A 13,298-nucleotide genomic window follows, 5' to 3' on the forward strand; every position below is an offset into this window, starting at 1 on the left:
CATTTGCAACAGCATGGATGGAACTGGAGAGCATTATGCTAAGTGAAACAAGCCAGTCAATGAAGGAAAAATACCACATGATCTCACTCTTTCATGGATAATTAAGACCATTACAAACTTTTGAACAATAATAAATACAGTGGCAGAGCTGCCTCAAACCGATTGTCGGACTTCAGTGGTAAGGCCAGGGAGGGTTGGGGGGCAGGAGGGAGGGGAGTAAGAGATCAACCGAAGGACTTGTATGCATCCATATAACCATAACTAATGGACATAAGACACGGGGGGGTAAGGGAGGGCAGGGGCTTGTCAAGGGTGGGGGGGAAAAAAGGACACTTATGTAATACCCTTTGTAATACTTTTAGCAAAAAAGAAAAAAAAAAAAGAAAAAAAAAAGATACTGGCAGATTCAGAGTCTGGTGAGGGTCTTGTTCCTGGTTCAGTCTGTTTTTTCATTATAACCTCACATGGCAGAAGGGCACAAAAGAGCTCTGTCGGGTCTTTTTTTAAGGGCACTAATCCCATTCTTGAGGGCCCTGCCCTTATGACCTAATCACCTCCCAAAGGCCCTACCTCTAAATATTATCACATTGGGGATTAGGTTTCCACATATGAATTTCCACATATGAATACATATATATATGTATGTAAATTGATTTCAGAGAAGAAGGGGAAGGGAGAGGGAGAGATAGAAACATCAATGATGAGAATTGACCAGCTGCCTTCTGCCAGCCAGTAACCTGGGCATGTGGCATGTGCCCTGACTGGGAATCACACCATGACCTTCTGTTCATAGGTGAATGCTCAATCACTGAGCCATGCCGGTGGGGCTCCACATGTGAATTTTAAGGGGATACAAACGTTCACTCCATAGCAGACCCTTTTATTAAAATTTTTTTTAAATATATATTTTTATTGATTTCAGAGAGGAAGGGAGAGGGAGAGAGAGATCAAAACATCAATGATGAGAGAGAATCATTGATCGGCTGCTTCCTGCACGCCCCCCACTGGGGATCGAGCCTTGCAACCCTGGCATATGCCCTGCCCAGGAATTGAAACGTGACCTTCTGGTTTAGTCTGACAATGTATAGTTCGATGTTCAACCACTGAGCCATGCTGGCTGGGCTAAATTTTTTTTTTAAATTGTGGTAAAATATACATAACATAAAATTTAGCATCTTAATAATTTTTAAGTGTACATTTTGGTAGTGTTAAGTACATTCATATTGTTGTGCATCCAATCTCCATAACTCTTTTCATTTTGTAAAACAAACTCTTTATACCCATTAAACAACTCCCCATTTCCTTTTCCCCTAGCCCTTGCCAACCACCATTTTCTTTCTGTTTCTATGAATTTGACAGAGGTACTTCATATAAGTAGAATCACATAGTTCTTGTCTTTTTGTGACTGGCTTATTTTGCTTACCATAACATTCTCAAGCTTTATTTATGTAATAGCATGTGTCAGAATGTCCTTTTTAAGGTTAAATTTGATGCTCCATTGTGTATGTTCATCTTTTTTAACTGTCAATGGACAGTTGCTTTAGTTAGACTACTATATTGGGAATAATAGTGTACAAATATCTCTTTGAAACACCGATTTCACTTGTTTTGGTAGAATTGCTGAATTACATGGTAATTCCATTTTAAAATTTTTGAGGAGCTGCCATATTGTTTTCCATAGTGGCTGCACCAGTTTACATTCCCACCCGTGGCTCACAGGGGTTCCAATATTTCCACAGCCTCGCCAACACTCAATATTTTCTCTTTGTCCCATTGAATTGTCTTAGTGCCTTTGTCAAAATCAATTGACTATAAATGTGAAAGTTTATTGCTAGACTCTGAATTCTCTTCCATTGATCAGAATGTCTCTGCTTATGCCAGTACCACACTGTTTTGATTACTGTGGTTTTGAATTGGAAATAAATTTTCAGTTGGCAAGTGTAAGTCCTACAACCTTGCATTTTCAAGATTGCTTTTGGGCCATTCTGGATCCCTTGCATATACATATGACTTTTAGGATTGGTTTGTCAATTTCTGCAATAAATATGTCAGGCAGGGATTTTGATAAGGATTATATGAAATCTGTAGTTTGATTTAGGTAGTATTGTCATCTGAACAATATTAAGTCTTCTGATTCATGGACATGAGATGTCTCCCATTTATGTAGGCCTTCTTTAACATTTTTCACCAATGTCTGTAGTTTTTAAGTGTACAATCCTACATTTCTTTTGTTAAGTTTATTCCTAAGTATTTTATTCTTATTTATGCTGTTGTAAGTGAAATTGCTTTCTTAATTTCATTTTAGATTGTTCATTGATAATGTATAGAAATGCAATTGATTTTATACATTTACCTTGTATTTTGCAAACCTTGCTGAACTTATTGGTTCTCATAGTTTATTTTTTACTTCTTTTGGATTTTATAGCCAATCTAGATGCCATTTATTCATTTTTCTTGCCTAAGTGCCCTGGCTAGAAGTTGCAGTACAATGTTGAATAGAATTGGCAAGAGTGAATATCCTTGGATCAGATTTTTAATGTTTGGTGGTTTGGAAATACTATGTATTACCGACAATGCTCCTTTGAGAATTTGAAAATCAAGCTTTGTGTCTTCAGTAGAAACAAAAATAATAAAATTGCTTCTATTGGAATTTAGCATGCTATTTATTTTTTGAGCATTGAGGCACAATGGATTATAGCTTGGCTTTTCCCAAAACTTTAATGCCTTTGCTTTATTAACTTTATGATTTTTTTTTCTAAAGGTCACTAAAGTAAGCCAGCCATAGAGCTTTTGAAAACGTAGCTCTGATGTACATGTCCTCCTAAGGAATTGTTCATGCTGGGTGTAGTTGAATAAGAATGAGTAATCAGGGCATTCGTATTGTTTTCCCCAGTTCTTCTTCATCTTGGCTTGGATTAATGCTTTATAGTTGTCAGATTTGAAGAAATTTTATAACTCATAATAGATATAGTTGACAACCAGATTGTGGGTTGGATGAAGGGACGGATTGTAGTAACTTTTATTTATTTTATTTTATTTTTTGTTAAGCCTCTCCCAAAGATATTTTTTCCATTGATTTTTATTTTAGAGAAAGTGGAAGGAAGGGAGGGAAGGAGGGAGGGGAAGAGAGGGAGAGGGAGGGGGAGAAGGAGAGGGAGAGGAGAGAGGGGAGAGAAACATTGATGTGAGACAGACACACATCAATTGGTTGCCTCCTGCAAACACCTTGACTGGGGCTGGGGGTTGAACCTGCAATCAAGGTATATACCCTTGACTGGGAAGCAAATCTGCGACCCTTTGGTGGGTGGGTCAATGCTCTAACTATTGAGCAACACCAGCCAGGGCTATACCAACTTTTCTTTTGGTACTAACTTTTGATAATTTAATTCTAAGCCCAACTTCTGAAGGATATATTCTTGCTCAAATTTATTCCTTACAGAAAGTGGTAGAAGTAATAACTCTTCTATACTTTATTTTTTACTGTAGATTTTTGTCAGTACTTAAATGTTCAATGTAGAGAATAGAATTTCTTTCATATATTGAGCATTTCTTGAATCTATTCTATATGTGTTGCATTTTGCTTTGTCAGAGACATGAAATAAAAAAAGAGCATGCTTGTTTTCTGAATGCTTACAAGATATTTAGGAAGATCAAGTTTATGTCTTGTCTCTCTCACAAAATGTAGGCTCCTTGAGGATAACCATCTTTGTATTGATGCAGTGTGTATCACAGTGCTCACATTATAGGGTGTGTTTATTAGGAATTTTAAAAATTAATGAAACAATAAAAATAATATTACTACATTTCAATACTCAAGTGAATGACATAACCAAATAGTATTGTTGAATTTCATAAGGAACAATGATCAGTTCTGAATTTATTAGGGAAGCCTTTATGCAAGAAAAGATAATTAAGTGGGCTCATAAAGGATGGGTAAGAACTGAGGAAGGGGTAAGAGCATTTCAACTGCATGTCATAGTATTTGAAGGTCAGTGAGTGGATCATATAAACTGGAATAGAAAATTGGTATTGGCTTGTAGATAGAGAGAAGAATGGAAAAATAAATAGGAACATTGTATTTTGGAAGCCTTAATGCCAGTTGGAAAAGCTTGCCCTCACTCCATTTGACATTAGAGAATCATTTAGATTTTTTTTTAGCTAGGAAGTTTTGGGGCAAAGCAGTACTTCAAGAAGATTTACTTTGTGACAGTATGTATTATGGGCTGGAGGGAAACTGGTATTAGGAGACCATTTAAGAGGATATGGTCATAACTGAATTCTTCTAGTCCTGCCAACTCTTCAAGAGCAGAGTTCTTTGCTTGGACTTTAGTGCTTAACATAGAGCCTAGAGCAGAGTTTAAATGTTTGTTCATTGGATGCATGAATGTATGGACTAGGTCATCTGGGCCTGGATAGAGCTGTGAGCAGTGGGACATATCCATATGAGAAACATTTTGTTTTCTATGAGTATAAAGAGTACAGGTAGGGTTGAAGATGATACCAAAGCTTCAGCATGATGATTAAGGAATAACAGTGCCATCCCTAGAAATAGGGAAGTCAGCTAGGGGAAGAGAGGGGTGAAAAAAGAGACAGTGACGAGCATGTTTTTAGATTTGTTGAGTTTGACATTGAAATACCTAGTACATAGAGGTAAAAAGGCTCAAATGAGAACTGAAGTCTGAATGTTTAAATTTGGATATCACCATGAAGATATTGTTTAAGCAGTAAAAATGATTGGACTGATATAACTGTATGTGTGTGCATGGATATATGGTATGCAAGTACACAAGTATACATACTCCTATATACTAGAACCCAGTATATGTGTGTTAGATTATTGGTATACTAATCTGCTTATTTGTATTAGCAGAATGGTGAGGACTGATTCTTGGGGTGAATGGAGGGAATAAAAAGGGAGCTAAAGAAGGAGACAGGAAAGGAACAGAGAGATGAGAATTTACAACACAAATTTGCTAAGGAGGCTTTGTAATTTGTCATGTTTCAAAATAATACTAGTAATAACAACACTAGTATTCCCTTATCAGTTATTGAGTGCTTGCTATATACCAGACACTGTGCTAGTACATGGTGGTCTTTTATCCTCACATGTGGTTGGTCTCTTTATTAACTTTATGAATTTTATATGAACAAATAACTTGATGAACAAATCTGTGAAGTTAGTGATCTTATATCCCACTTTCACTGATGAGGAAACTGAAGTGTAAAGAAGTTACAACTTGCCCAAGATGATTTGGATACTAAATAATTAGGAGACCTTATGGCTATACACCTGACTTTTTTAACTCCAAGCCAGTGTTCTTTCCATTATACCAAAGGTCTACGTGTTTAATTTCTTCCAGGAAATCGCTATATCTTTAGAGCATCAGTCCTCGTTCAAGGCCTGTTAATTAGCAGGCAGTGACTGGACTGTAACATTTCCTACAAAAATATCTCCATGTATTTTGTATGTGGCTGCTTATACCTTCCTATGTGTATTTATACTTATAGTGTGTTAGGAGATTAAAATTTTTTGATTGCGTGTTGTGGATGTTAATTTGAAAGAGGATATCAGTTCTTTTGTTTGGAGAATTAATCATTCAGAAAGTGTTCTTCGAATTTTTTTTTTTTGTCTAACATAAACTTCTTCCAGAACTTTTTCTGGTGCATTCCTCAGAATGTTATACCTTAACAAGGAAATGAGAAGGGTCTGACCTTTTCTTTTATTTCAGGGGATATAATTTTCAATGCCCAATACCCAGAGCTGCCCCCTGATTTTATCTTTGGAGAAGATGCTGAATTCCTGCCAGACCCCTCGGCTCTGCATGTGAGTAACTGCAGGCTCATTTGGATATTCTTCATTTGTTGAAAGAAAATAAAATTAGCTTTTGACAGTTGCTTAATAGTTAAATTTGCCAAATGTGGACTTTTCCCACCACTTTTTTCTCTGTTTTGTGAAATAAGTATAACTCTTAATGTGCTAAAAGAATTTAAGTAAGAGGTGTTTTTATTTTTTCATTGCAACTTTACTTTCAGACTATTTTGAATTAATGAAAGTCTCCAGCATATTGGTTAAAATATTTTTTCTCCAGCTTGAGACATGTTGAAAACATTTTCTTTGTTTTAACTTAATATTTCATGCCTGCAATCAATTTTCTAATGTTTACTAACACTTCATCACAGGACTTGTTAGAGGAGTGTTTTTGGCTGAGAGGCCTTTTTATTTTTTGTAATATAAGTGAAAGTGTCAAATTTGGACTTGAATCCGTATTATCTCAGTATTATTATCAGAAGGGTAAAGACCAGATTAAGTCTACAAGACCCAAAGCTTCGCAGTTGAAGTAAGATGTCTCTGGAATGAAGGCAGAGAAGGGAGTGGTGGGACTTGTCAGAGCACATGAGACTTATATAAACATGGTGTGCTTTGCGTGGCTGGTGGAGAAAACGTGCCATTTTGTTAAAAATAGTCTGACCAGACAAAATGTCTCTTTCCTTACCACGTTCGATTTTATTGTGGTGCCTCTACTAAAAGAAGTTTTATTGTTGTTCAAAAATATGTTCTTAGTTTTGGATTTTGGAATTTTTTGTCTCATTTAAGTTTTGTAATTTAGAGTTTTGATGACTTACTCAGAAATCTTGTCCCCTCCCTTTTTAAAAAGGGAAGTATTAAATAGGAAGTTTTAACCCAAACTTAAAGAATTATCTTAAATTTTATAACACAGTTGTAAAAATATGGTTGGCAGGAGTAGGATGGTTTTGTTGCTAAATTTCTAATAATTACCAAAAAACTGTTACTTTGGCTGATTTTAAAAAAAAATTGTAGTTTAGGTATGGCCCCTGTAGATGCTGTGTGTTATATATTCATCCCATATTGAGCTGAAGGGCTTATCTGAAGAAAGTGAATTAGCAGCGGTTCTCAACCTGTGGGTCACGACCCCTTTGGCGGTCGAATGACCCTTTCACAGGGGTCGCCTAAGACCATCCTGCATATCAGATATTTACATTACGATTCATAACAGTAGCAACATTACAGTTATGAAGTAGCAACGAAAATAATTTTGTGGTTGGGTCACAACATGAGGAACTGTATTTAAAGGGCCAGAAGGTTGATAACCACTGGCTTAAATAAAGGATACACATAAGGTTAATATAAATATGTGGTGTTCTAATCCATCAGATGAAGCCACCTCTTTCTAAACTCAAACCTTTATAACTCAGGGAAATGAGTGCCATTAAGGACTTTGAAATTCGTAGATGAATGAAAAATACTAGATAGATACCAGATATAGAGATAGATCTCTCATAGATACCAGAGAATCATAAATCACTGAGTTAGAATCTTAGTAGTCTAGTGGTTCCCACTTTTGATATACATTAGAATAATTTAGGGAGCTTGTTAAAAATACAGATTCCTGAACCCAGTGGGCATACTTTAGGAAGCCAGAGTAATTACATTTTCTGAGTAATTTTTATGTATTAGTCTGAATTGCTATTGGGAAGCACTAATTGAATTAATCTTTTACAGTAATATTCCCAACAGAAGCCAATCTGCCTTTGCCTCACATTATTTCCAATGAAGGGTCATTTTCCAGTTTGGGGACAGCTCTAATTTTTTTAAATAACAGCTTTATTGAGACATAATTTATATGTCATGCAATTTACCCATTTAAAGTGTATAATTGAATGGTTTTTAGTGTATTCATTGAATTGTGCAACCATCACCAGTCAAATTTAGAACATTGTCATCACCCCTAAAAGAAACTTCTTGTTCCTTCTAGGCAATAACTAATCTATATTATGTCTATATGGATTTGCCTATTTTGGACATTTCTTATAAATGGAATTATACAATATGTGTTTTTTTGTGTGACTGATTTTCCGTGAGCATACTGTTTTTTTTTAAGCTTTTTAAAATTAACTTTATTGGGGTGACATTAGTCAATATGAACATATAGGTTTCTATGTTACAAGATCTGTATATTGCACCATGTAGGAGACTGTTTTCAATGTAGCATATATCACTGTTTTTCTATTGCCAAGTAATATTCCATTGTATGCATACACCACTTTTTATTTATCCGTTGTTGGTTGGTGAATATTTGGTTGTTTCCACATTTCTTCTGTTAAAAATATTGCTGTTGTGTGGATAAATTTTTATTTCTCTTGGGTGTATATCCCTAGGAGTGGAATTGCAGGGTTAAATGGTTACTCTGTGTTTAGTTTTTTGAGGAATTCCCAGACTGTTTTCCAAAGTGCCTGTACCATTTTACATTCCCACCAGCAGTGTAGAAGTGTTCCAGTTTCTCTAATTCCTCACCAATGTTTGTTATTATCTGTCTTTATGATTATAGCAATCCTAGTGGGTAGGAAGTGGTATCTCACTGTGTCTTGGATTGCATTTCCCGGATGGCTGTGCATCATAAGGATATTTTGCATCTTTTCACTGGAGTGGAAGCTGCATGAGAGAATGGAGTTCTTTTGTTCACTGCTGTATCCTAGTACCTAGAAGAGCACCTGGTGTGTAGAGGTATACAAATATATATACCTCTACATTCGTGTTTGTTAGGGGAATAGGTTGCTTTAAGGTTCTGTATTCCTTAAGGGACTTGTTGGTTTCTGAAACTAGAAAATATGTTTTCAATGATAATTTCAAAATAGAAGAAAAAGATTCAGTTTTAGAGAAGTTCGGGGCATAAAAATCAGTTAACAGAAGCTGTGAAGCAGTGATTTTCAGCCTGGCTTTTGCAACACCCTGTGGTATATTCAGCTACCTCAAAGGGTATTGTGAAATTCTTTCCCCTGAAAATAATAATGATAATTCATTTCAATTTAAAATAAAATTGCATAAAGGAGGAAGGGTGGATCACAAAATTAAACGAGAAGAACATGTTGTAATCATGGCAATATTGGGAACCACTGATATCTAACTTCCTAGTTCAGTGATTCTCAACCTTGGCTGCACATTAGAATCACCTGGGAATCTTTTTAAAATCCTGATTTCTGGGCCTCATCCTCTGGAAATTCTGTTTCTTTGTTACTAATGTTGTGGTCCCACCCCATAACAAACAGAATTTCCAGAGGATGAGGCCCAGAAATCAGGATTTTAAAAAGGTTCCCAGGTGATTCTAATGTGCAGCCAAGGTTGAGAACCACTGTCCTAGTTTGAAGAAGGTGAGGGCAGTTTTGTCTTTGAGACAATCATCTTCAGGTTGGGGGAGCTACTGCTACTGCAGGCACTGCCCACGTTGTATAATTCTTGACTCTTCTGCTAGCGTGGAACGTTAGCATAGAAAGAAGTATTGTACTAATGTTTTGTCACTTCTCTTCCCCTGCTCTTCACTGTACTACCTGCAGAAAGACATCTTTTGAATGTGTCCTTGCAAACTAGTGCTCATGCCCTGTAGACACGAAATAGATGCAAAGAATGTGTGAAGCTGGTATGGAGTGCATGGCCCACTGTTGAAAAATGCTGCCCAGATATGTGGTGCTCCTAGTTCTAGACACTTCCATGTCCATGGCCTGTAATATCTTTATAATAGAGTGCTCAGTCATTGTTCAGATATCTATTAATGCCTCATTTGAGACCTATAAAAATTTCATCGTTAGCCTTCAAGCTCAACATGGCGCTCAAGACAGATAAGTGCATAGAATTGCAGCCATGGGTGATACGTGCTGGGTAGAGGTATATGAACAGGGTGCTGTGGGGCTGTGTAGGAGGAGCAGTTATCAGAACCACATTTGGGAGGTTCCAGGGACTTAGAAACATTATTTGATTGGTTATAAGTACTTGATATTTTGGTGTAACTTATTGAAGAATAATATACTACAGAAGAGTGTACAAATCACAAGTGTATAGCGTGGCGAATTTCAGAAAGTAAACACACCACGTAACCAGTACCTAGATCAAGAAACAGAACACTCCCAGTGTCCAGAGGCCCTACTCATGCCCCCTCCGTCACTATGACCATTTTATCCAAGAGTAAACATGCTGACGTACACCACCATGATTAGTTTTGTCTCTTTTCAGTCTTTCTACAAATGGAATCAAGTATGGACTTGTATGTCTGACTTTTTTCACTCAACATTTGTGAACTTCACCTATACAATTTGTTGTTGTATGCTCATTGCTCATAGTATTGAGCAATGTAAACTGAATATATAAACTATATAAACTGAACATATCACAGTTTCTTTATCCATTGTTATTGATCACCATCTGGATTATTTTAGTTTCTTGCTGTTGTGAATAGTGCTCCTGTGAGTGGTACATATCTCAGTGAATATACTAGTATGTATGCATTTCCGGTGGTTATTTGCTGAAGAGTGGACTTAATGGGTCGCATGTATAGAGAATTAAGGAGAGGACTATTCATTATGCATACATATATAATTTTGAAGGCATGTGCTATAAACAAGGCTTTAAAAGCACAATTGTGGAAAACAACATCTTGAAAGAACAAACAAGTTAAAATTAAAATGAAACTTAAACAGTTTATCAATTGGATTTCAGGTAGGAGACAGAAACCATACTAGTGATTTGAATAGGGAAATTGAATATAGAGAATTATTAACAATTTAAAGGAGCAAAAGAGAATTCTAAAGAATGTAAGAATAGCGATTGTATAGAGGGCTGAGGGAGGACACCCAAGAAGGAACAAGCTTGGAAGATCCTCCCTCACATCTCCCCCCACCACTAATGCTGAGACTCTGACCTCTGGGCTGGAGAGGGTGTGGCTGTAGCCCATGGATGGTGGAGACCTTCACTGGTGTGTGGCCCGCTGGGTTCTGGTTGGCCAGGGCTGGAGAGTAGAAACGGGCTGGGTGCAGTTAAACAGGTGGAAGGGTGAGCACCACTGGGTCTCCTACATGCCTCTGGCAGCTGTACCATAGGCGCAGCTATAGAAAGTCCACCAGAACTAGGATAAGAAGCGTTTCTTCTGTTATGCCTTGTACTGTCCCTTCATCACTTTCATTGACAAGCTAAACACCAGCTGGCAAAGGAAAAAAATGTTTACAAGATCCAACCCCCGTTTCATAAATAGGACAAAGAAAAGTAGATTTGGGAGATGAGAGGCAATAAATGAATAACTAGCACAAGTAGATAGTGCCTAACTTAGTGTAGGCATTACACTAAATAATGTATCTTAGTGTATTGTTTTCTGCCATGTCTAATCTGCTATGAAACCCCTCTAATGAGTTCTTAACTTTAGGTAAAATCTTTTTCAATTCTGTTTGATTATTTTCCATAAACTCTTTGGTGAATTTGTCTTTTCATCTATAATTTTCTCCATTTTCTTGCACATGCTGATTATACTTATTTCTAAGTCCTTATTTCTGAGTCAATTCTAGTATTTGGAATATTATTGGGTCTATTTGTTTTGCCTGCTTTTTTCTTTGGTTATCAACCATGTGGTACTGTATTTGGTATTTCTAATAGTTTTGAATGAACATCAGACAGTTCAGTTAAAAACATAGAGGCTCCACCTGGCCAGTGTGGAGCATCAACCCATGAACCAGGTGGTCACGGTTTGATTCCCAGTCAGGGCTCATGTCTGGGTTGCACACTCAGTCCCCAGTAGGTGATTGAGGGTGCAGAAGGCAGCCAATCAATGGTTCTCTCTCATCATTGATGTTTCTATACCTCTTTCCCTCTCTCATTCTCCCATCCATTCTCTGAAATCAATAAAAAAATATTTGAGAGAAACCAAGATGGCGGCATAGGTAAACACGGGAGTTTGCTGCCTCGAACAACCACTTCAAAAATACAACTAAAAGACGGAACAGACATCATCCAGAACCACAAGAAAGCTGGCTGAGTGGAAGTTCTACAACTAGGAGGAAAGAGAAAAGCATACCGAAGCTCAGAGGAGGCGCAGTGCTGAAGTAAAATACTAAGGTTCGGAGTGCATGTGGAGCGGGCTGGAGGCTGAGGGCGCGGTTGTCGTTTTCAATCAGGAGGGAGTCTCAGGCTCTGAGCTCCAGTTCCGGGCGAGTCTCTAAGGACCCACACTCATACGGGAGAAGCGGGACTGTCTGGCATCGCTCAGAACCCTAGGGCAGCTTTCTCTCCGTGGGGCTTGCAGCGACTACTGGGACACTGAGAAGCAGAGCCTCTGAGGGCAAGACTGAGAGCAGCCATAATTGCTAATCCCGCTCTGTTGATCCCATGGGACCCGCCCTGCCCAAGCCCTGCAGGGAGGCTTTTGCTGGATAGCCTCAGGCAAAGGCTAGATTAGCACCTCCCTAGAGATCCAGGAGCCAGGAAGCCCAGAGGTCAGAGTGGGACCATCCAGCTTGCAGCTCCGTGGAACCATAAAAGACACACTCAGGGGGCAGACTCAGTGAGCACAAAAGCCCCATCGAAGCAAGTCTAGCCCCAGAGGGGTGTCTCCAGCACAGAAGTTCTCCCACTGCAGACACAGCTGATTCCCACAGCCAATTGGCCTGGAGGTCAATTCCTCACAGTGATAACTACAACAATCAAGGCTTAACCACAACAAGACTGTGCACAAAGCCCACAAGGGGGTGCACCAAGAGTGTCTACCTCAGGTAATTGGGACACTTAGCACAGAAAGGCACTCTATCGACACAGCGAAGCATAAAAAATGCCGAGACAAAGAAATAGAACACAAACGACAGAATTGGAGGAAAGCAAACTGCTGGATATAGAGTTCAAAACCACACTTTTAAGGTCTTTAAAGAACTGTCTAGAAGCCGCCGATAAATGTAGTGAGATCTTCAAGAAGACTGGTGAAACCCTCGATGTTGTGATAAAGAACCAACTAGAAATTAAGCATACACTGACTGAAATAAAGAATATTATACAGACTCCCAACAGCAGACCAGAGGATCACAAGAATCAAGTCAAAGATTTGAAATACGAAAAAGCAAAAAACACCCAACCGGAAAAGCAAAATGAAAAAAGAATCCAAAAATATGAAGATAGTGTCAGGAGCCTCTGGGACAGCTTCAAGCGTAGCAACATCCGAATTATAGGGGTGCCAGAAGAAGAGAGAGAGCAAGATATTGAAAACCTATTTGAAGAAATAATGACAGAAAACTTCCCCTACCTGGTGAAAGAAATTGACTTCCAAGTCCAAGAAGCGCATAGGACCCCAAACAAAAGGAACCCAAAGAGGACCACACCAAGACACATCATCATTAAAATGCCAAGAGCAAAAGACAAAGAGAGAATCTTAAAAGCAGCAAGAGAAAGAAAATCAGTTACCTACAAGGGAGTACCCATACGACTGTCAGCTGATTTCTCAACAGAAACTTTGCAGGCCAGAAGGGAGTGGCAA

The 13,298-nt window shown here is 38.1% G+C and overlaps 1 protein-coding gene across 2 annotated transcripts in view; it reads left to right on the plus strand.

Annotated features, from left to right (window-relative positions):
* Window positions 1–13,298, plus strand: part of BABAM2 (BRISC and BRCA1 A complex member 2) — a 351,823-nt gene that overhangs the window by 59,825 nt on the left and 278,700 nt on the right. For both annotated transcript variants that reach the window (XM_070428913.1, XM_070428914.1), the window contains exon 4: window positions 5,730–5,824. In XM_070428913.1, the coding sequence (XP_070285014.1) occupies window positions 5,730–5,824 (95 nt within the window). The remainder of the gene's footprint in view (window positions 1–5,729; window positions 5,825–13,298) is intronic.

Source organism: Myotis yumanensis, unplaced genomic scaffold (genome assembly GCF_028538775.1).
Source record: "Myotis yumanensis isolate MYYU_CA2020_CCGP unplaced genomic scaffold, mMyoYum1.0.hap1 SCAF_11, whole genome shotgun sequence".
NCBI classification, from domain to species: domain Eukaryota; kingdom Metazoa; phylum Chordata; class Mammalia; order Chiroptera; family Vespertilionidae; genus Myotis; species Myotis yumanensis.